The sequence below is a fragment of the Rattus norvegicus genome, chromosome 1 (assembly GCF_021556685.1).
Source record: "Rattus norvegicus strain SHRSP/BbbUtx chromosome 1, alternate assembly SHRSP_T2T, whole genome shotgun sequence".
NCBI classification, from domain to species: domain Eukaryota; kingdom Metazoa; phylum Chordata; class Mammalia; order Rodentia; family Muridae; genus Rattus; species Rattus norvegicus.
The window spans coordinates 148300849-148325094 of NC_141534.1; the positions used below are offsets into that span (position 1 = coordinate 148300849).

The 24246-nt window shown below is 49.2% G+C and overlaps 1 protein-coding gene across 19 annotated transcripts in view; it reads left to right on the forward strand.

The window, feature by feature from the left end:
* Positions 1 to 914: 914 nt before the first annotated feature.
* Positions 915 to 24246, forward strand: part of Tm6sf1 (transmembrane 6 superfamily member 1) — a 30255-nt gene continuing 6923 nt past the window's right edge. For 2 of the 19 annotated variants that reach the window (XM_087569854.1, XM_087569840.1), the window contains exons 1-10: positions 2809 to 3266; positions 6969 to 7072; positions 8398 to 8478; positions 9073 to 9170; positions 14696 to 14799; positions 17148 to 17230; positions 17800 to 17921; positions 19906 to 20010; positions 21570 to 21662; positions 21832 to 21951. In XM_087569854.1, the coding sequence (XP_087425980.1) occupies positions 9150 to 9170; positions 14696 to 14799; positions 17148 to 17230; positions 17800 to 17921; positions 19906 to 20010; positions 21570 to 21662; positions 21832 to 21951 (648 nt within the window). In that variant the 5' untranslated portion in view covers positions 2809 to 3266; positions 6969 to 7072; positions 8398 to 8478; positions 9073 to 9149. 19 annotated transcript variants of the gene reach the window in all.

Sequence of the window (24246 nt, forward strand, 5' to 3'; positions counted from 1 at the left end):
AAGTCAAGTCGGCAATACCTGGAATTCCTCTTTATGCAAATGAGGCATCGCACCCTCCCAGCCAATGATGTGCACTCAGTCCCATAGCCCCTACTCACCACCCCTAAAGGTTTGAATAGCTTTTGTTCCCTCCAATAAAACCAAAACCTTTCTTCAAAGCCGTTTCCTGGTGTATTTTCTTTGCCCAAGTACTCACTGCTGAGTAAAAATTCTGAGCGCAAGGCCCTGGGTTCGGTCCCCAGCTCCGAAAAAAAGAACCAAAAAAAAAAAAAGAAAAGAAAAATTCTGCCTGCACCCACCTGCCGCAGCTAAGCTTCCCTCCCTCCAGCCAAACCTGGTGCCCAACGGAGCCCGGCTACCCCGAGATGGAGAAGCAGACACAGAGTGGCAAAAGACGGGGATTGCTTTTGCATCCACAGGGTACTGTTATAAATGAGTTTATATTTGCTAGGCTGTGACAACTCACAAGCCCAGGGGAAGTTCCCATGACACTGTCCCACCACTTTCTGATCATGTTTTCATCTTCAAGATAAAGCTCTGGAAACACAAGTCCAATCAGCCTGTCGGAAAGCTGTGTCAGCCCTCAGCCCTGGCACGTTAGTTGATGGTGCTGTCAGGGTAGGTGTGGGTGTGCTGCTCTGCTGGTGGCAGTGCTCACCGACCCCTCTCAGAGAACTCCTGTTTGCTGACTCTTCCTCTATGTTGAATTCACTGTCTCGGTTTCAAGTCCCACCTCTAGGCTGATGACATCCAAACTTGTGTCTCTTTGGCTGGAAGAGAGCAAGACTCCCAGTTGCCTTTGGGGTGGTTGGGACACTGTGGGTACTGAAAACCCAACACACCCAGAACAGGTTCTTCCTAGACTCCTCCCACTTCGTCCGGTTCTTTCTGGCGTCTTTCACATCTGTTTCCTCTTCCCTCTCGTTGCCATTGGGTTGGTTCTTATCATCCCTTGCCAGGATAAATTGCAGAAGCTTCCTGATTGGTCTGTTGCCTCCTCTTTCTCCAGAAAGCAGCCCTGCACACCACAGGTTTTTTTGTTTTTTTTGTTTTTTGTTTGTTTGTTTTGTTTTTTTGTTTTTTTTTTTTTGTTTTTTTTTCCGGAGCTAGGGACCGAACCCAGGGCCTTGTGCTTCCTAGGTAAGCGCTCTACCACTGAGCTAAATCCCCAGCCCCACACCACAGGTTTTTAAGATGCCCCCAGTCATCAGGTCTGACCTTACCAGTGGCTTCCTGCACTTGAGGTTTGCTGAGAGGAGCCTGGCCACCTCGCATCTTCACCCTCCTCTCCTCTCTGTCCCAGAACACTTCAGCATTTCCAACCAAAACAGATGACGCAGGGCTCAGGATGTGGCATACTCTGGCATTTCCGGGTACCTTTTTGTTAGTTGAGATAATCTCATATATCCCAGGCTGGCCTCAGACTTGTTAGGTAGCTGAGAATGACCTTGAACCACCAAATCCCTTTGGCTCTGTCTCCTAGCGCTGGGATTTAAGATGAGCCCCCATCAAATTCAGTCTACAAAGTGCACAAGGGCAAATTAAGATCTGTGCACGCTAAGCAAGCACTATCAACTACATCCCCAGACTGTATTAAATTATTTTCATAACTATAATTTTGAATTTAAAATAAACAAGGCATGGATGAGAAATAAGTAGAAGTGATATCCAGCAAGTGTCTAGACAGACAAGAAAGATTTAGGGCAGCCAGAGAGGCTCGGGACACATCCAGAAGGCTAAAGCAGCTAGGCATGGGATGTGGAGGAGGTTGGACTGACCTGGGGAGCTGGCCTAGCTGATGGCCTGGAGGAGAGAAGGTGCTTTGGGGAAGGACATAGGTGGTAAAGGTAAGGAGCAAGCATGGAAGACAGTGCTGTCCAGGTTCCCGCTGAGACTTCTGGGAGAAGCTTTGGAGACAGTATTGACAGAGAGGCTTTTCCCCTTTGTGCTCATTGTTAGCTAAGTTTTCAAGAAAAGGTAGGACAGGCAGTAGGAGAACTGGCTTTGGAACAACCGAATGGCCTGGGACAGGTTATTGCCCATCTATGGTTCATTTTCCTCACGTTTAAAATGAGCCAGCTGATCTGTAAGCCTCTGTCCTAAAGACAGGAAGACATGCACTCTGCTGCTCCTGCTGTTTCTCAGGAGCCCATTTTTCCCTTCCCCAGGGCCGTACCATCAGGGCGCAGGCCCTGGGGGCTTCCGGAGCACACCCACAGGAGATCTTGGTCAAGCAACACATTGGGCACAGTCATGCTCTACACCCAGACATCTGGCACTATTCCACGGAGAGCCCTAGTCTTCTAGTCGCTTTAGCCCTGGGGACCTGCTAGGCCTTCAAGAACACCCCGGGGAAGGAATGAATGCTGCCTCAGTGTCTTACATCAGGCATCCATCCGAAGGTCAGTTCTGCTACAAAAAAGAATGGGAGCAGGAGACAGACTAGTGTGCTGAGCAGTGCACTTCATACTTGCTAACTCGGTTAATTTCCACAATCCTACGATGGATGGAGCAGGCTATCCCCATTTCACAGAGAGAAAAGATACAGAATGATTCAGTAACTTGATCAAGGTCAGGGACCGGTGAGCGAGCCACCAGGGTGGAAAACAAATATTTCCACTTGGCACTGGGACATTGGTTGCGGCTGTTGATGGCTGCTGTGTGTAGCGGTGGGGCGTGGGCCGGGGGGGGGGTGTAGGGTTGTTCCCAAGGTTCCAGGAGCATCTGTCCCCGCAGGTCTCTGAGCGGATCTCGCGGGCCTGCGGGCTCTGACACCCTCGGATCTGGCTCCACCCTCTGCTGGCCCTTGGCTCAGCCCAGCTCGGTTCCAGCTCGAGGATGCCCAGCTCCGTTCTGTGACCCGCGTCCTTCGCCCGGCCCCTCCTTCTCTCACTAAAGCAAGGGTCCTGGGCCGCTTGTCTTGTCGCGGTGGCTGCGGAGTCCCTGCGTTCGTTAGCAGGAGCCCGGTGGGGACGCCTCTGGGGATAGTACCGCGGCCCTAGCGCACGGGGTGGTGCCTCTGCGCGCGCGGAGCAGCTGCAGGCGACGGGGACGCGCAGAGGAGACGCGGCCGGGGGCCGCCTGGAAGGGCAGTGGTGAGGGGCGCGGCGCCGCCGGAAGCTGGGACAGGGGCCCCTGGGCGCGATGCGGTGAAAGAGCGACCCGAAGGTGGCGATGAGTGCCTCTGCGGCCACGGGGGTTTTTGTGCTCTCCCTCTCAGCCATTCCAGTCACCTACATCTTCAACCACCTGGCGGCCCAGCACGAGTGAGTGAGCGCGCGGGGTCGGCGAGCGCCCGTAACTTTTCCGCGGGCTTGGGACTGCGGCTTTGGGACTGGGTAGCGTCCAGAAACGCCACGCCCGCAGCATGAGGGAGGCACCAGGGTCACCCGGCCCTAGGTCCTCGGCTGGGCTAGGGCAGTTCAAGGTCTGAGAGCTGGGCTCTTGTTCTTTGCCAGTACTGGGTGGGTAGCTGGTATTACCGAAATGCCCCTGCCACCGAGGCTCTCAGATATCAGAGGGGTGCAGAGCAACGCGGAAGGCACGAACTGCCCTATTTGACGGGAACGCTTTCCATGTATGGACTTTCACATAGTTACCATTTTTTAAATTTTAGAAACTGTTGTGAGCGGCTAGCAGAAATAACCATGGCTTTCGGGGCTTTGACTTTGCCCCAAAAGGCGTTCTGGTCTGTCAAACGAGCAGTATTTGCACCTCAAGGATCTTGTGGGAACTTTGTGCAAGGGTGGTGTGAAAGGAATAGAGGTTCAATGCTGGCTTGGAGCAAAGGCACAGTGATTGGTTTAATGCTAAGGAAACGGGTGGAACCTAAGAATTCTGTAAGGACTCTGGGTCCCAGTTTTGCCTCCCACTTCTCTAAAGGGATCACAGACTAACCAGCCCCTATGGGTAGCTGAAAGCCTGTGTGGTCAGTAGAAAGGGGCCTGCCGTGGCCCTGCTGAAGTTGATTGTGGGCTGCTGGAGGAGGAAGTAACCGGCTGTTTTCCACAGCAGTTGGTGCTAAGGAAATTGCATCAATCTATACACTGCAAGCCCCACCAGACCTCCAGACTGCTAGCAGAGTATGCACACAGTCAGTGGATTATCTCTCACTGCTGCGGTCACCTCATCCAGACAGCGTGAACACTGAGACGCTCCCTTAGACGCTCTGCCCTTGGACCATCCAGGCCCTGGGTGCATCTCCTGAAGCAGCAACTCCGAGTGGTCAGATGCTTTGTGCCTGTTAGTAAAGCACAGGGACCTAGGCTCCTACTGTGAACAAGCAGCTCAGTGAACATTCATCGAACACCTCTGTGCTTGAATCACTTGCTGAAGTTGGGGACCAGCTATGACAGGCCAGGGATGGCTAAGGAGCCATGCATTAAATCAGACATCACAGATATATAGAGTAGCATGCTATGAAGACAACAGAACAAGGCTTAGGGATGGAGGTGAGCATGGTAGGGGAAGGAAGTGGATGTGATGGGCAGGTATTTGCTGGAAGAGCAAGTTAGGAAGGGCTGCTGGTGGGGGTGAGAATTTGATGACATATCGCTGTGTGTTACTGGTCAGTGCTGAGCCCTGGAATGGATTAGTCCCAGCCATCCGTCATCCTCCTGTACTGTTGGACCTACAGGATGAAATACCAACAGTCCATAACTCCTCCCTTATAGCTCCTCACTTTCTCCTTCCTACTATCTTCTTTCCTGGTAAGTCTCAGGGTGCTACTCTAGTGTCCCTGTCCCCCTCTGATTTCTCTTTGGTACTGACTTCCTCTGGCACAGACAGTGGCAAAGGCTTCCTCCTGCCTGAGCGCCCCCCTCCACGAATATCTCTGAGCCCCAGCCCCCACCCCCGCCCCAGCATTGATTGTCGTTGATCTTTAATACCTGCTCCACCTCCTTGCCTCGGTGGCTGTTGATTCTTCCTTTTTCCCCATTGCTGATTGCCGAAGACACCCTTAACTTGACAGCCCTGAGTAAATGAAACGATCACTTCCTCATTTGTGGATCCTCTCTCTGAATCAGGGACTTCTGCTTTGAGTCCCCTCAGCCTCATGACTCACCTTTCCCACAGAGTCCCTTCCTGTGGTCAGAGCCCATCTTTCCAGGCTGCAACCTGTCTTGGGACTACCCTGCCCAGCCTAGGTCCCTGTGTGTAGCCGGCATTCAGTTGCACTTGACTTTCATAACTTAAGCTTCTGTTTCCCCAGATCTTTTATGAAACTCTGAGAAACAGCATGATCAGATAGGTTGAAGGGTCAGGGAGGCGTGGGGGGGGGTCTCCCAGTGCACCCACTTATGTTCAGTTATGGTGAGATCTGGGGACAGACCCTTGCAGGTGTTCTGGGGTATGTGTGAGCTAGGTAAGGAAGGAGAGGGCTAGCCTGGTGTTTGTTGGGACAGCAGCCTAGGAAGGGCTGTTTAGCAGCCCAAAGGATTCATGAAAGAGCTCAGTAACTTTTCCTACCAATCAAGGCTAAGAACCAGGGCTTATTTAAAGCACCCCTTCCCTGGAGTCCCACTTAGACCTCTGTCCGTCTGTCTTGGGCATGTGTTGCTTTCCCTAGAGGGTCTCCAAGGACAGACCTGGGAGGAAGAAATGACCTACTGCCCCAGTTTCTCTTCATTTGTCTTCCTCCCTCAGAGGCAGGGAGCATGCCAGGACAGCCTGGACTAAATCATGCTGCCTGCCATAGTCCATCAGCTCCCAACCCTGTGAGCAGGCTGGCTGTGAGCTCAGCCTTTGGTGTCCAGGGAGAGGGCTGTCTCCTGACCAGTACCTGCCTCTGGGCTCATCATTCACACCTTGTCATATGGCTCTCCCAACTGCCTCTCCCCTCCCTGGATATCTTAGAGCAGCATCATGCTTGTGACCCATGACAGCTTCTCCTTCCTCTGCTTTGGACCCTTGTGAGAAGTCTGGAGAAGGCACTGGTGTGAGGCATCAGAAGCCTCCAATTTTATCTCTCACACAGACCAGCCTCTCTCACATGTATGGATGTAGAATTCATCCATATGTTTTTGTTGTTGTTGTTGTTGTTGTTTTTCCGGAGCTGGGGACCGAACCCAGGGCCTTGCGCTTGCTAGGCAAGCGCTCTACCGCTGAGCTAAATCCCCAGCCCCCATACATGTTTTTCATTTACCAGCCCTCCACCCACTATCCATGTTTCTTACCCATTCACCTGCCCACCATCTCTCCTTCTATTCATTCATCCCTCCTTTCTTCCCCCACCATTGTCTTCCTCGCTCCCAGATGCATGTGATGAAGGTTATCTGGAGATCCCAGAGTGCAGGCCGTGGTGGAGGTGTACTGGCTGAGGACCAGTGCTTGTAGCATCTCTGAGTGGCAGTGGAGGGAGAGCAGATGGTATATACCAGGATGACAGAGAGAGCCCCGCAGGTATTTGTCCAGAGTAGGAAGTCCTGCCAGGACTGGCAGTCTCTGTCTCTGTCAGGCCAGGGTGACCTTATGGCAGGTGGAGCTCGGAATCCACAAGACGAATCTCTCCACATAGGCAAGGCCTCTCCTGTTCATCTGGAGTCTCTTGGAGGCCAGCAATGGTGTCTGCCACAGGGAAGCCCGGCTCTCCCTGGAGCGCATGCGCAATCGTAATGAGTGTTTATTGCTGGCCCAGGGGAGGTGGCAGGCTCGGTGCTTAGGCTTGTCAGCTTCCAGGGTAATGGGTTAGAGAAGCAGGAGAGTAGAGGCAGCTAGGCCGCCGCCATATTGGGGATAGGGGAAGGAGAAGCAAATGAGCCGGGTTTCTGGTCCTGCGAGTCATGGGGTTGTGACCCAGGTCAGCGTGCTGTCTGTAGATAAACTCCACTAACTTTTCAATGAAGTTGAGGCTGGATTCCAGGAGCCTTCTGAGGCACTGGGAGCTTGGGCCTTCAACAGCCAGGAAATTCCAGACACCATTGTTTATTGTGATTCCTGACCACCTCCCTGCTCTCTGGTCCTCACAGTTCCTGGACCATTGTTGGGGTTGCTGCCCTCATCCTGCTCCTGGTGGCCCTTTTGGCTCGGGTCCTTGTCAGAAGAAAACCACCGAGGGACCCTCTGTTCTACGGTAGGTAGGCTTCCTCAAAGGGGAAGGGTTTGAGTCCACTCTGCGACAGGAAGCTGGGCATTGGGTATGAATCCCGTCTGCGTTATGACTGCTCTGAGCCCACAGAAAGCAGAAGTGTAAGGCTGTTCAGAAGGAGGTCCTTCCCTCTAAGCTCCCCTTCTAGGCTGTGGTGTCTACTTTTTAAATAGAGTTCTGCTCGAGAGTGACTGGCAGGGCCAGGCGGCCTCTTCCCTGCACCCTGTTGAGCCCCCAGGAAGCTCTTACCTCAGCCTCCTGGCTGAGCTTTCTGCCTTCAGCTGGCGGCTGGCATGTGGGACTGGATTTAGCATATAGTGTCTCAGTCCACACCAGCTGCTCTCACCCTTCCTAATGCTGGACCCTTAAACACTTCTGTTGTGGGTGACCCCCAAATTATTTGTTGCTACTTCCTGTTATTTTGCTACTGTTAGAAATCATACTGTAAATATCTGTGTTTTCCAATGGTGTAAGGTGACCCACAAAGGGTTGCAACCCATAGGTTTCTCCCTGTTTGCACACACACACACGCAAAACTGACCCTTAGAGAAACCATACACCTCTCATGTCTAGCTGCACCTCTCTGACATCAGCATTGGGTTTTAATCCCTGTCCCACCTCAAAACCCTGTAGGCTTTGAATATTTTATTTATTTATTATATATTATGATTACACTGTCGCTATCTTCAGACACACCAGAAGAGGGCATCAGACTTGTTTCAGATGGTTGTGAGCCACCATGTGGTTGCTGGGATTTGAACTCAGGACCTTGGGAAGAGCAGTCGGTGCTCTTAACCACTGAGCCATCTCTCCAGCCCAAAACCCTGTAGGCTTTGATCTAGTCCCAGACCAGTCTCCTGCTGCTGTCTATCCTTCCTCTTCCTCCCTCCTCCCCCACCAGGGAACGCACTCTTAACCTACTGATACAGTCCCCAGTCCTTGAGGCAGGACAACCACTGTTGTGTCCTCAGTTCTGTTAGAGCTCGGGGGACACTTCCACCTTGGGGTCAAGCCTTAGACCAGGTTCCTTATCAACTAGGAGGCAGAAGCTATGTCCTTGTCACTTCTAAGACAGTATCTGACCCTCCATGGTTCAGCAGCTGCTAATGGGTTTTCCAGGACATTGCTCACCTGGGAGTCAAAAGGGTAATGCCCGCAGGAAGTAGACATGGCCTGCCTCAGTGGAGCCTGGTCCTCTCACAGGCCCCTCATTCCTGATGGCTTCCCACAGATACAGCTTTCCCATGCTCCCTTTGTCTTCCCATAGCTTTTGAAATCACAAACTGGGTTTTCTACGCCCCCTTCCACAGGCTCAGACACCAGTTCATTATAACTTGGAAATGCCGTTTTCTTTATAGACTTGGATGCCTGAGAAGGATCGCCAGTTGTTGGTAAGCTCTGGTCCTTAGCTGGTGGGCACTCGCAGTGTTTAAAACTCAGCTAGGGAGCTTGTCCGACTGGCTGGACTCCTCAGGCACGGCAGCTCACCCCCTTGCGTCTTCAGCTGTGCCGCCTCCTGTGCTCTCCCTCTTTTCTGAAAGCGGTCGGCTGTCACTTACAGACTAGGCTAAAATGTTGGACACACTCTTCATTGTCCTGCAAGCCACACTGAGATGACTCACTTTTTCTAGACACACCTGAGGGCCTCTTTGGCTGCTTGGTCACAGGCAGAGCCCCTGCTGCCCAAGTAGGAAGTGGGTTTCACTTGAAACTAGTGAGGATGGTGGGGTTGCCTGTCAGAGTCTTCTGGGACACTGTGATTGTCTCCCTGACATGAGTTCCCTCAGTGAGAGCCTTGGATAGGTATGGAGAGGTCCATGTCGACAGGTAAATGTTCAGCTGATGTGAAATAGGTGCAGTCTGCTTTTTTGTGTAGACAATACCCACAGCATCTTCTGGAAAAACCATGAGCGACATTCCATGATACTTGGTGGATATCCATGTCCTACGGCTTGCATTTCCAACTGTTACTTCCTTTGTTCTAGTGTATGCGGTGTTTGGATTTACCAGCGTGGTGAACCTCATCATAGGCTTGGAGCAAGATGGCATCATCGATGGGTTTATGACACACTACCTGAGAGAGGTACGGGGTTGCTCAGGGGTCGCTCTGTGTCCGGGTGGCTTAAATGCAGGCTGCTGTTGGAGTGTTTCTCCAGTCACCTCATCCATGCCCAAACTGGCAGATGGCAAGCCAGCCACGGCAAACAGAGGGCTGGGAGACGGCTCTCTCTTCACGGTCCCTTCACCCCAGAGGCACTGTGTGATCTCGAGTTTCCCTTTCAGTGAAGAGCTTCACGTGGATTTAGTATTTGGGTTTCTGTTACTGGATTGTAATCTTGGAGATCCCTAACCTACCTACCTGTAATCTCAGCATTTGGGAGACTGAGGCAGGGGGATTGCTGCAAGTCTGAGGGCTGTCTGACAACAGGGAGAGTTATAGGCCGGCATGGATTACAGTGTGAGACCCTATATCAAAATAATAATGATAACAACAATAACAATAATAAACAATGATATTAAGGTACTTACTTAGGCGCTCTGAGTCCCTACCAACCAAATCACAGGAGGAGACACGTCTTGTTTTCTGATCAAGAGTGGGCTGAAGCCAGTCCCAGAGTGGCCAAGTGACTTGCTCAAGGTCACGTAGAGAATAAGGCACAGAGATGGAAACAGTATTGTCCATTGTCTTTCTGTGCTTCAAATAATGGGGAGCTTTATATGTCTCCCCAGGAGAACGTGAGAGGAGGGTTAAAACCAGGGAAGAAGGCAAGCTTGTGGGCATTGAGCCATGTCATGAGGCAGGACATCCCTAAGGTGGCTTCTGCAAGGCCAGCCAGAGCACTGAGGCAGCCAGAGGCAGTGCAGGGCAAACAGAGAGATTGAGGATTGAGTTTCAGGGATTTTGAGTGGATTTGGGGTGGATTTGGGGGGTGATAGAGAGGAAGGGCCTGGATGAGGTCCTGATCCCCGCTTTGAGGTTTGTTAGAATGCGGGTGTTACTAAATTGGAGACTTGAGGAGCAAAGTTCTGTGGAAAGTTGTTGAATCTAACCTTGTCTCCTGCCTTCACAAGGTCACTGTCCAGGGCTGGAGAGATGGTTCAATGGTAGAGATCACTGACCTTTTCCAGAGGTCCTGAGTTCAATTCCCAGCAACCACATGGTGGCTCACAACCATCAGTAATGGGATCCGATGCCCTCTTCTGGTGTGTCTGAAGATAGTAACAGTGTATTCATATATATATAAATAAAGAATTCTTAAAAAAAAAAGAGTTCACTCTGCAATGTGAAGGGATGATGACATGGCTCAGGATGTGATGATGATAGAGGCACTTTCTATGACAGAGGGACACTATGACAGAGGCACTCTCTATGACAGAGGCACTCTCTATGACAGAGACACTTTCTATGACAGAGGGACACTATGACAGAGACACTCTCTATGACAGAGACACTCTCTATGACAGAGACACTCTCTATGACAGACACTCTCTATGACAGAGGCACTCTATGACAGAGACACTCTATGACAGAGACACTCTCTATGACAGAGGCACTCTCTATGACAGAGACACTCTATGACAGAGGCACTCTCTATGACAGAGGCACTCTCTATGACAGAGACACTCTATGACAGAGGCAGTCTCTATGACAGAGGCACTCTCTATGACAGAGGCACTCTCTATGACAGAGACACTTTCTATGACAGAGGGACACTATGACAGAGACACAGTCTATAACAGAGACACTCTATGACAGAGATACTCTATGACAGAGGCACTCTATGACAGAGACAGTCTATGACAGAGGCACTCTATGACAGAGACTCTCTATGACAGAGACACTCTCTATGACAGAGACACTCTCTATGACAGAGGCACGCTCTATGACAGAGGCACTCTCTATGACAGAGGCACGCTCTATGACAGAGGCACTCTATGACAGAGACACTCTCCATGACAGAGGCACTCTATGGTAGAGGCACTCTCTATGACAGAGACACTCTATGACAGAGACACTCTATGACAGAGGCACTCTCTATGACAGAGACACTCTATGACAGAGGCACTATGACAGAGACACTCTATGACAGAGGATCTCTATGACAGAGGCACGCTCTATGACAGAGGCACTCTATGGTAGAGGCACTCTCTATGACAGAGACACTCTATGACAGAGACACTCTATGACAGAGGCACTCTCTATGACAGAGGCACTCTATGACAGAGACACTCTCTATGACAGAGGCACTCTATGGTAGAGGCACTCTCTATGACAGAGACACTCTATGACAGAGACACTCTATGACAGAGGCACTCTCTATGACAGAGACACTCTATGACAGAGGCACTATGACAGAGACACTCTATGACAGAGGCTCTCTATGACAGAGGCATGCTCTATGACAGAGGGACACTATGACAGAGACACTCTCTATGACAGAGACACTCTCTATGACAGAGACACTCTCTATGACAGAGACACTCTCTATGACAGAGACACTCTCTATGACAGAGACACTCTCTATGACAGAGACACTCTCTATGACAGAGACACTATGACAGATGCACTCTATGACAGAGGCACTCTATGACAGAGGCACTCTCTATGACAGAGGCACTCTATGACAGAGACTCTCTATGACAGAGACACTCTCTATGACAGAGGCACTCTATGACAGAGGCACTCTCTATGACAGAGGCACTCTCTATGACACAGGCACTCTATGACAGAGACTCTCTATGACAGAGACACTCTCTATGACAGAGGCACGCTCTATGACAGAGGCACTCTCTATGACAGAGGCACACTCTATGACAGAGGCACTCTATGACAGAGGCACTCTCTATGACAGAGGCACTCTCTATGACAGAGGCACTCTATGACAGAGGCACTCTCTATGACAGAGGCACTCTCTATGACAGAGGCACTCTATGACAGAGGCACTCTCTATGACAGAGACACTTTCTATGACAGAGGGACACTATGACAGAGACACTCTCTATGACAGAGACACTCTATGACAGAGATACTCTATGACAGAGGCACTCTATGACAGAGACAGTCTATGACAGAGGCACTCTCTATGACAGAGGCACTCTATGACAGAGACACTCTATGACAGAGACACTCTCTATGACAGAGGCACGCTCTATGACAGAGGCACTCTCTATGACAGAGACACTCTCTATGACAGAGGCACGCTCTATGACAGAGGCACTCTCTATGACAGAGGCACTCTATGACAGAGGCACTCTATGATAGAGGCACTCTCTATGACAGGGACACTCTATGGTAGAGGCACTCTCTATGACAGAGACACTCTATGACAGAGGCACTCTCTATGACAGAGGCACTCTATGACAGAGGCACTCTATGACAGAGACACTCTCTATGACAGAGACACTCTCTATGACAGAGGCACGGTCTATGACAGAGGCACTCTCTATGACAGAGGCACGGTCTATGACAGAGGCACTCTCTATGACAGAGGCACTCTATGACAGAGTCACACTATGACAGAGACTCTCTATGACAGAGGCACGCTCTCTGCACAGATGAATGGGCTCTGGGACTGACAGGAAAAGCCTCTTTGGAGTGTTGTTTCCATAGAATTTCAGAATAACCATGGGAGAGGACCACACGTATTTCTACGGTGCAAGGAAGGCAAAGGTCTAGAGAGGAGGCCCAGTGCCTAGGGCCTTCCTAGAAGCCTAGGAATGTTTGCAGGGTGACCCAGAGTTCATCTGGGACTGTTTGGAGTTTTGGGTGCTTGAAGGACATCTACTAATGCCCAAGATGGCAGGTCTGGGCAGGTCTGGGCCTATGAGTAATGGTTCTGTTAGAGAAATTCAGGAGCTACCCAAATATAGTTGAGACTTAGGCGTCCAAGAAGAGAGTTGCTCGCACAGGCAGTGATGGAGAGATGCTCAAACTCTGGAGACTGGTCAGAAGGGGAGGAGCTTTGGAAACAGACCATGGTGGGCAGACAGAGGCAGAAGGGAAGCCTGGAGAGGGGTCAATGAGCCCAGAGGAGAGGTCTTCAGGAGGGAGGCTGATGGTCAGGGGCAAGATATCCATCTGGTGAGGTTGACAACAATGGGGGCAAATAGGTACAAGAAAGGGAGCTGGGGTGCAACTGCGGTAAGACCTGGGGACCTAGTAGAAGAGATGGGGCTTTACCCACAGGCTTTCAGGCAGAGGGAGGCATTGCAGCGGGCGTGCCTTAGATGGGAAGCCAGGAGAGGTGGGATGGCCATTTGGAAATGGAGCAGTGTTCTATATGTGACTCTGAAGGCCTACATCTGAGATGACAGCACAGACATAACATTGGAGAGATTTGTCCAAAGTCTGCATAGCAGAGCTCGGAGCAGCCCGAGCCCTCTGTGGAGAGGCCAGGAAGGGCTTAGCTGAAGGGAGAAGCAGTTGAAGCTTGGTGGAAGGAGTTCAGGTGAGTTTGAAGGGCCCACTGGGGTCGTCAAGCTCTCAGAGGAGACCAGTGCTGGCTCTCAGAGCTGAGTGTGTAGGCAGGCACAACTGGAGCCATGACAGCAGTTAGAATTATGCAGTCAGAGAGCTGTGGTGAGAGAAAAGGGCAGTGGCCAGGCTTAGGGCTAGAGTTTGGGTGTGGCTTCCTCCCCCACTGTGATTTGAATTTGATTTGACTTTGGGCATCTGACTGCTGTCCTTGCCCCAGGGGGACCATGGGATTTCAGGGAATGCCTTATTGGATGTTTGATACAGTTTGTCTGCTCGGCCCTTTCCTAGTTAGAGAAGTGACTACAGGTGTATAGGAGACACATTAAGAAGCAATCTGGGAGGGTACTGACCTGGGGAAAGGAAGAGAGAAACTACCAGTGAAGAAGCCATATCCTACGACATGATGGGACCGGGAAACATGACTACCTGAGGAAGGGAAGCAGGCATAGTTCATCATACAATCTTGTGTTCACGAAACTAAAAACTACCTCAGAAATATGGTTCTCGGTGATACGCGAGCGACTTCGCGTTAGCTACGCGCCCTCAGGCAAGTCTCGAAGCTCTTGAAATGCATTTTCTCCTCCCTGGACAGTCAGTCCTGACCAGCCACAAGCCTGACAGGAAGGCTAAATAAAGAGTAGGTAGGAAACTGAGCTCAGTGCTGCCTGTCTCGGTGTGTGCACGCACGCGTGTGCACGTGCTCCAGAGCAGAATTGGGTGCCCCCATATACTGCCCAGACCACTACAAGAGCAGACTGGTAAGGCCAGCAGGTGGCACCAGTGAACAGAGCCTTCATGGGCTGCCCCAAGGGCCAGGGCCAACCACCTGCAGGCCCAGGTTTGGCCTTGCTCCACTTGGCTGGTTTTGCCCACACAGCCATCTGATGCCTTTGTGTTGTTGTACAAACCTTTGCTGAGCAATCAAATGCCAATCTGTCAGGGATTCTCCTTCTGATGCCATGGCAGACCCTGGTTTTGGCAGCCCCAGGGTAAAGTCATATTTTCACAGTCCTACCAACTGCACGGAAGCTGTTTCATCTCAGTGAGCAAATGGCATCTAGCCCTGTTGTTCTGGTTGCAATGTAAAGACTTGAGTCCTCCTTAAAATGTCTTTTTAATGCTTTCCTTAGGGTGAACCATATCTGAACACGGCCTATGGGCACATGATCTGCTACTGGGATGGCTCTGTTCATTACCTGATGTACCTGGTGATGGTGGCTGCCATAGCATGGGAGTAAGTTAGCTCTCCTGGTGGCTGTTACCCTTTGCAACTCCACAAGGGGTATGTAAGGAAAATGCATGCACAGAGGCAAATGCGAGCAGGCACTCGGGGACGGGAATGTTCTCAAGTTGAACAAAGCTTTATTTATGTGTATCACTGTTTCTCTCTCTCTCTCTCTCTCTCTCTCTCTCTCTCTCTCTCTCTCCTTTTTTTCCCTTTGGTGGCAGCTTAAGCAAAATGGCCCCTTAGGTTTAATCTCTCTTGGTGTAGTGGCTCAAACCTTTATCCCAGCACTCAGGAGGCAGAGGCAGGTGGCACTGTGAGTTCAAGGCCAGCCTGGTCTATAGAGTGACTTCCAGGCTAGGGCACACAGTGAGATCCTATTTCAACAAATACACAAACACATGACAACAATAAACCTCTTTGTGTGTGTGTGAGTGTATGTGTGTGAGTGTGTGTGTGAGTGTGTGTGTGGTGTGTGTGTGAGTGTGTGTGTGAGTGTGTGTGGTGTGTGTGTGAGTGTATGTGTGTGAGTGTGTGTGGTGTGTGTGTGAGTGTGTGTGTGAGTGTGTGTGGTGTGTGTGTGGTGTGTGTGTGTGAGTGTATGTGTGTGAGTGTGTGTGTGTGTGGTGTGTGTGTGTGTGTGTGTGAGTGAGTGCGTGTGGTGTGTGTGAGTGTGTGTGAGTGTGTGTGAGTGTGTGTGAGTGAGTGTGTGTGAGTGTGAGTGTGTGTGGTGTGTGTGTGGTGTGTGTGAGTGTGTGTGAGTGTGAGTGTGTGTGAGTGTGTGTGAGTGTGTGTGTGTTGAGTGTGAGTGTGTGTGTATGTGTGTGTGTGTGTGTGTGTGTGTGTGTGTGTGTGTGTGGCTGTGATAGGTATGGCATGTGGAAGTTAATTTACAGGGCTGGGTGTCTCCTTGAACCGTGTTAGGTTGACAGGCTTGGCAGCAGGCACCTTTACCCACTGAGACTCCTTGTTGGCATGCCCACCATCTTATCTTCAGAGGTAAGGTCTCTCACTGTTTTGAAGAGCTTGGCTGGCTGGGAAGCACCTGGGGTCTTCCTTGTCTCTGCCCTCATCTTGGTGCACATCACCAGGTTCAGCTTTTCCTTTGGGTGCTAGAGATCTGAACGTAGGTCCACAAGGAATCAAAGTGGAGCACGTTGTAATCCAAAGGTTCCTTCTGATTCCACTTTCTCCTCAAGTTCAGGTGTGGCCCTAGGGCTTGGGAAATTGTACACAGACTTGGGCTTACCCTCCAAATCTTTGTGGCTGGCCCCTCTGGGAGTATAACTATGCCATTAAAGAAATTAGGTAAGATTTTCTAACAGTTGCTGGGTTTTGGGTATCAGTACCCTTTGCTGTGACAAGCTCGCAGTACTCGGGCTCTTTGGGGACTCCAGCAGCAGAGATCTTTGGGCCACACCAACTGCAAAAGTACCCAGTGACTTTGGCTGAATTCTCACTCTCTGGCCACTGTGGCGTCCATGGCTTCTCCTGGGCCCAGGAGGCAGTCTTTTACTATGGCCCCTTTCCAGACAGCCTGAGCTTCCCCAGTCTTGGTGTGGCCTGAGGTTACAGAAGGTCTTTGAGTTCTGCCTCTAGGAAGCTGCCATGTGCCCATGAGCCGACCCCCACTTCCTGCGCCATGTTCTAGCTTGGTCTTGTCTTCCTGTGGCATTTGGAGACTAATCATTGGCCAGGTGGGACTGGCTCCATTATGGGGCAGCAGCAGAGCAGAAAATGCAGAGTGCTCACCACTCTGTCCCCTCCTTTTGGATTCTTCTCAGTCTCTAGAGTGGTGTTGTGAGATGAAGGGACATCTGGCCATCACTGAGATTACAGCAGCCCCTTTAGAACACAGGGACATGTCCCTATCCTCCCCTCTGGGGTTTTAGCCACAAAAAGACCATTCTACATCTCCACAGTGGGTGTGAGGGCCCACACCTGGAGTCCCAGGCTGGGTGCAGTGAGGAGGAGAGAGCATCCGGGGGACATGCTGTCCAGCCTGCCTAGCTGGATTGTCCAGAGCTCCAGACTCAGTGAGAAACCCTCTCTCAAAAACTACAGCAGAGGTGCCTGAGAAAGGAGACTGACAGCCTTCTGGTCTCTACAGGCACGCACGTGGGTAGGCCCATACATACATGTGCACACACATATACTCCATGTTTTTGTGAATGAGTGCTCAAACCTACACAAGACACTTGTGGCTGTGAGGCTCGACTGTTAGGGGTTTCCTGTGCTTATCATTAGGTTCAGAGAGTTTCTAGTCATGTGCTTCCATCACTAGAATGAAAGATCATTCTAGGATGGTCTTTTGTATCCCAAGACAAATGCACTGAATCAAAAATGTTTTGTTGCAGGGAAAGTTACAGAACCATTGGCCTATACTGGGTGGGATCCATTATAATGAGCATTGTGGTTTTTGTGCCTGGAAACATCGTAGGTAAGGACCTGATTTTAACAATCACTTTGTTGTCCTTGTTTGTCTGTTTGGTGATTTTTTTTTTAAAGAGAAGTTGTTTTAAAAACACTAATAGAGTAATTTCAAGATTATGAAGACAACTTTGCAAAGTTGTTCCTATTCCCCTCGGCACCCTCGCCTGTTAAGGGGTGCTTCACAGCCGTTTTCAGACGCGTGCCCTGAACATTTAGCTGAGCAGCTGGCATTTAGTGCACCGCTCGTAGCTCTTAGCATTATTTACTCCTCACACGCTATGAGAGCTTATGCTAAGGGGACATTAAGAGTCTTCCAGGCTGAACCAAGAGAAATCCTATGATGTGTGAGACCTTAGGACATAGGTGTTACCCATGCTTTTTAATGTATCTAGGGCAACACTGTTACAAACATCTCCTGGCTTTAAATTGACTTGTCTAATCTACAAATATTGCCTGGTTCATAGGAAATTGTATAATTTGGGGTGGAAGGTAGCTTAAATGTTACTGTGTTTATGCATGCAGCACGTAGTGCGGTGAACACACATTTGACTGTCTTTTCCTCTTTCTTTCGAATAGGAAAATATGGGACACGGATTTGCCCTGCATTTTTCTTAAGCATACCATATACGTGTCTTCCGGTCTGGGCTGGATTCAGAATCTATAATCAACCATCAGAAAACTATAATTATCCCTCAAAGGTGATTTCATTACTTTTAGATATGTCCAATGCGAATATGCTGGAGTATGAATTCAGGCTAACACTCCAGCTGCTGGTAACTCTCCCATGTTCTCAGACTCACAGCTCCCTCACTTCTCCTGTGAGGAGAGGAGCATTTGGTGCTGGATTGATGGCTTGGCATTTGCCGGTATCTTCTGTAACATGGCCCGGCAGTCTGCCTCGCCTGAGCCCATCCAGGCTACACTTCTGGAGACTTCCTTTGCAGGGATCACCTCTGTTCCTGTCGCCCTTCTGTGCTAGTGCGACAGGTGACATTCAGAGCATGCGGTTTGCCTGGCTTGTTAATGGCCTGTGTGTGTCTTTCAATAATACCGTTTACTGCTGAGGTGTTCAAGGTGATCCGCACAGCCGTCGGGTGACCCCTGGGGATGCAGGTCTCTGGACAGGGGTTGCAGGAGCACACCCGAGGCCCCTGCCTTCCGTTCCCTGCTGAGGTGGTCAGGGTGGAGTAAAGGTAGCCCTGCAGGGTTGCTTAGGTCTCTATTCCTAAGCTAGTGATTTCTTTCTAACTTTCTCTTCAGTTTCTACACTGATCCTTGGGTAAGGTCCTTTAGATATCAAGAGACAGAGTGCTGGGATTAAAAGTGTGCACCACCACACCTGGCCAAAGTTATTTTTACAAATAAAAGTCGTTAAAATGCCATTTAAGGGGAGTGTTGGGGATAAACTCCTGGCCACTCCACCACTGAGGTTCACGTCTCACTCTGTGTACACTATAACTTACACAGTTCGTCTGTCAGTATTTACATACTGCTGTGTAAACTCAGGCCACAGCAGCTACACTCACACATCTGAGGAGTGAGCCGGTATTAAAGGGAAAGGTAAACAGGAGCCCCGTGGCCCCAGCTCCACAGCCTTGAAAGGTGTGGTTGCCAGGGTGTGAACTCTGCATGCATAACAAGACACAGAACCACTGTGTTGGTGTTTCAGTGCTAGAGCACAGCTGAGCGCTTTGATACACAGTGCTGGTAAGAATTAAACTCAGAACTAAACCAACAACCTCCGAAGCACTCTGCAAAGAGTGTAGCTCTACTTCCAACCCATCTCCACGTCAGGGCCTGTCCTGAGGCAGTCGGCGCAGACACGGCAGAGACATCTTTGCCAGCCGCCCCCCATCTCGGGGAAGCTTACAGTGAAAACGCCCAGTGTCTTGCGGCGGGAGGAACAAGTGTGGCTTCCTTACGGTGTTTTCAATTTTTACTCATGTGGGCATGTGCCCATAGGCAGTTATTCAGTGAAGACTGCAAAACTGTTTACATTCTAAATTCTGTTTTTCAAAATGGTTACATGTGAGTATATGTATATATACATACATATACACACACACACACACACACACACACACACACAGAGAGAGAGAGAGAGAGAGAGAGAGAGAGAGAGAGAGAGAGAGAGAGAGAGAAGCGTATGAGTCAGGCATGGTGGCATGCATGGAATCTAATCCTGAGGTGGAGACAGGATGATCAAGAACTTGAGGCTAACCTGAGCTACCCAGGGAGCCTATCTCAAAAAATCCAACCAACCAACCAACCATCCAGCCAGCCAACCAGCCAACCGAAGAGAACCCTGTATGACAGGGACTGTGTGCAGTGTGGCAGCTTATACTTACTTTCCAAGTTTTCATTTTTCAAGTTAACATAGCTAACCTTTATAATCATAAAAATGTAATTTCAAGAAAGAATATGGAGTAGAGCTGGGAGGGCCCCACATCACCTGGCTGAGTGGCTCCATTTCACAGAGGAAGGAGTGCACTGGAGGAGAAGACTCTCTCATGACAGTCGGTGCCAGTAGGTTATGATGTCAGTTGTGGGCTATGATGTCAGCTGTGGGCTATGATGTCGATTATGCATCTTCTAGACTTATTCATATCATGGAACTCAGTGTTTCAGACTTGGCTCTGGCTTTGGGACAAGTTTGTTCTCTGGCAACAAATTCTATTTCAGGTTCTTCAAGAAGCCCAAGCAAAGACCCTGCTGAGAAGACCATTTGACTTAGTGTTGGTCGTGTGTCTTTTCTTGGCAACTGGATTTTGCCTGTTCAGAGGCTTGGTAAGCATGATGTCAAAATAACAATATACTGTTCCAAACAGGAAAACTGGTGTGTGTGTGTGTGTGTGTGTGTGTGTGTGTGTGTGTGTGTGTAATCAAACTGACATAATCTGGAGCTCTGGACTACCTTCCTCTTATCCTAGTGCCCTCAGCCCCCCACTTAAGAGAAATGGCTCATCCTGGGCTATCTCATCTGTCTTCTTTTGGGTCCTCAGATCAAGCTCTGTCTAGAAGTATTTTAGGCACCTGACAAATTAGTATTAGAATCTTATTCTTTCATTTCCTTTATTCTTTTCTGATTTAGAGGAAACCATCCTTGGTCAGGGTGATCCCCTAAGACTCAATACACCTGTGGTCCAGGGCATCCACAAGCTCTCAAGAGTACGGGTGATGGGATCAAGGAAGGGGTCCCTGATCCTCACCTATGCAGGGCCACGTGAGTTTCCCACTGCTGAGGGTAATGCTGAGTGAGGCCCAGGTTTGGAGTCTGATAACATAAAGGCCTCATGAGCCTTTTTGTTTTGTTTTGTTTTGTTTTTGCTCTGTATCACCTTTGTACATAGCACATGCTCAGTAAACAATTGTTACGGTCTTAATTCATCAGTGATCCTTCACAATGACCCAGCTTTATAATTTATTCTTTGAAGAAATATTTACTATGTCAGAATTATTTGCTAACCATATTCAGTTTCAACAGTTACCAACTATTCTAAACTCCCTGGTGGGCACAAGTTGAGAACGAGCCATAGAACCTGAGTTTCCAGTTGGTTCGCTCTGCTTGCCCAGTTCAAACATAAGAGATCCAGTGGAATCTTTCCATATCCTTTTCTCTTGCCCCTGAGAAAGATGTGTGCATGTATACTGGGTGGGGCTTTTGCAGATGAGAATTTGGGCAAAGGCCCAACTCTACCGCTAGCCTGTAATCTACGTTGTCATCTAGGTGGAAAATTTCATGTACGGCCAAGGATGTGAGGAATGGTGCCTGAGGGAGAAGTGTCTCAGGGATGTGCCAAAGTCTATTCTGTGGCCCAGTGTTCACTGCCAGGACTAAATTGGCTCTCTGCTCTTTTTCAAAGCGGGCAGAAGGGGCTTCACAGGAGGACCCTGCTTTCAAAGCATCCCTCACTACCTCCAGCCATATGCTCTTTGAAGCACGGGAGAGGTGGTTGCTATTTTTGAATCTTGCAAAGCGTAGTAAAATTAATTTTGTACAGAAGTGTCCTTTTTCTTCCTGTAGAGACTTGTTGACTAGTTATTCCCAAGAAAAGCAGAACTGGCTAGCTATACCAGCAGCCGAGCTTTGGCTCACTAAACCAAGGTGCTGAAGCTGTGACTGTCAGTCTCAAAAGCCCTACTCCGCCATTAACCTAGGCTTAGTCATTTAGAGAAGTCGGATTATTTCTTGAATATTTCTCTCTTTTCTGTTACTGCTGAGCCTACGAAGACACATAATTTATGTTGAGATCTGAAGCAGTTTATGACTAAAGCTGGCACACAGCCTTATCAGCAAACTGAAGAAGCAGACAAGACTATTTATAATGAACTCACCTTGTCCTTAGATCGCTTTGGACTGCCCAGCTGAGCTCTGCCGACTCTACACACAGTTTCAGGAGCCCTACCTAAAGGACCCTGCTGCTTACCCGAAAATCCAGGTCAAGTAGTTACAAAGCCTACAGTTTGGCTAAAGTTAACTTTCTCTTATTTTAAACTGGAATAGGAATTAGCATTTTATCTTTAAATATCTTAAAATATTTCATGTTTTTGATTTTTGTTAAGGTCAGGCTGTTAATTTGTCTTTTCTTTCTTTTCCTTTTCACACAGATGCTGGCATACATGTTCTATTCTGTCCCTTACTTTGTGATTGCACTCTATGGCTTAGTGGTCCCTGGATGTTCATGGATGCCCGATATAACCCTGGTCCATGCTGGAGGTCTAGCTCAGGTACTGAGAATATTCCCAATGGAGAAAGTTCATTAGTTCTCTAGCTTTTTATTGGATTTATGTTTCTGCTTCATGTCCGAATAGGAAATTGCATTCTAGTTTGCTGGAAGGCATTTCTGCTACACCTACACCTACACTACACAACACACACACGCACGCACACACACACACACACACACACACACTTCTTTAAATCTAATGATATCACTTTTTAGACATAGTTATTTGGTGAAATTAAGGCATTTCTGGGGTCACAAAAGCAGCAAGTGGCACGGCTATGTAGTAGAACTGCTTTCCAGTCCATGGACATTGATTCCTGATGGGCTGAGGTCCCAGTCCATGGGCATTGATTGATTACTGATGAGCAGAGGTGCCAGTCCATGGGCATTGATTACTGATGGGCTGAGGCTGTACCTCTTAAGCTGCCTACTCTATCTCAATGGAGAGTCCAGAGCTCTGCTACACATGATCAACAGAACCAAGAAGGCTGGTTTAATTTAACAAAGTTCTGTCTCTGGAAGGCTGACCCTGGCACCTTGCCAAGTCCCTGACAGCAGGTTTTTAATTAAAGCAACACTGACCTGGAAATGAGAGTGGGGTCCACCCAGAAGCAAAGCACAGTTAATTACACACTCATGGTACAGTAACCACGATGGCAGAAAGACCCCAGAATTCATAGGGTTGAAAAAACAGAGAGTACTTATGGGGGTCAGTGGGTTAAATCCTTCCTGGGGCACTTAATTAGAAAATTCATAGAAAAATAGATAATGCTTGCAGAAGAAACACCACTTGCTCTCCTTGGTCAACCTCTGAACATCTGATCCTCAAGGCCTTGGCTTGGGCTTTAATTTCACCATCTTTTCATAACAGCGGTAAGCTGGTGATCGGTCTCTTCAGCCCTGACCACTAACTCCTAAATTTAACTCCCAACTTAGTCATCTCATCTGGATGTCTCACTAGCTCACCAGATTTTTTTTTTTTTTTGAGGCATTTTGAGAAACTTCTGATGCCTCTGTAACGGAAGCAGGTACACATGAATTTTTTTTTTTTTTTTTTGGTTCTTTTTTTTGGAGCTGGGGACTGAACCCAGGGCCTTGCGCTTCCTAGGCAAGCGCTCTACCACTGAGCTAAATCCCCAACCCCGGTACACATGAATTTTTAAGCACAGCTGCAAAGCAAGTATAAGTCTATACAAGAAAACATATTTTCCTGTTTGGTACAGTCTTGCTTTGCAGCCCAGACTAGCCCTGACTCATGATTCTCAGTCTCTCACCATGTCCAGGTAGATGTCAAATGTAGATTAAAATTGGACTTGATCTCCCCATTTTTCCTCTTCCCATTATCTCTGTAAACAGCCTGGGCTTGCATTGATCAACTCAAGCCCCAAACCTGGAATCTAAATTCCTTTAATGTATATGGGTGTTTTGCCTGCATGTGTGTCTCTGCACCATTTGTAGACCTGTGGAGACAAGAGCAGGGACCATCTCACCTGGACCTGGAGTTACACATGGTTGTGCTGGTGCTGGGAACTGAATTCCAGTCCTCTAAAGAACAGCCAGTTCTCTTAACCACTGAGCCATCTTCCCAGACCCTGAGATAATTCTTTATACACCCCTCCCCCTCCCCCACTACATATGCACCCATCCCTAGGGTCAGGTCAAGTCAGTTGTTTCCAGAGTGAGCCTGTTGCCACTATGCTAGTCTGAGTGTGTAACCATGTTTTGTTTTACTTGCCTTGTGTGAGGGTAGGTTACATGCTCTGTGGTAGTGAACAAGTTCTCAGTGGCTTAATGAAGTAAACGTGTTTACTGGGGCCAGCTGAGTCAGTTTACGCAAAGATCACAAGCAAGATTTCATGGGCCAGATCTCGCAATTTAGCTGCAGGGGAGGCTGGCAAATGTGACCTCAGTTCTCCGAAGCAATGGTGTGACGAATGGATGGAACATCTTTGTGTTTTTATTTAACTATCCCTTCAAAGATGAGGTACAGCATCACCAAATGAAATATAGGACTAAATTCTTCTGCTCAGCTCTAAAGGTTCCTATCCACAGTATCATCTCCTCCTGCCCCCTGCAAGCAATCAGCTGAGGCAGTGCCTGATAGCACAAAGTAGGCCTGGTGTGTGCACTAGGGAGCTGAACCACTGTGGGGCAGGCATAGTGGTGCCTGCAGCCAGTTTTTGACGGCTGATGGAACTTCACTAGGCTGACCTGCTTCAGGGGACAACAGATGGAAGCAGGCGGTCAGGGCAGAATTAGCCTTGGCTTGGTTCCCCTCTTCTTCACTTGTCCGGTC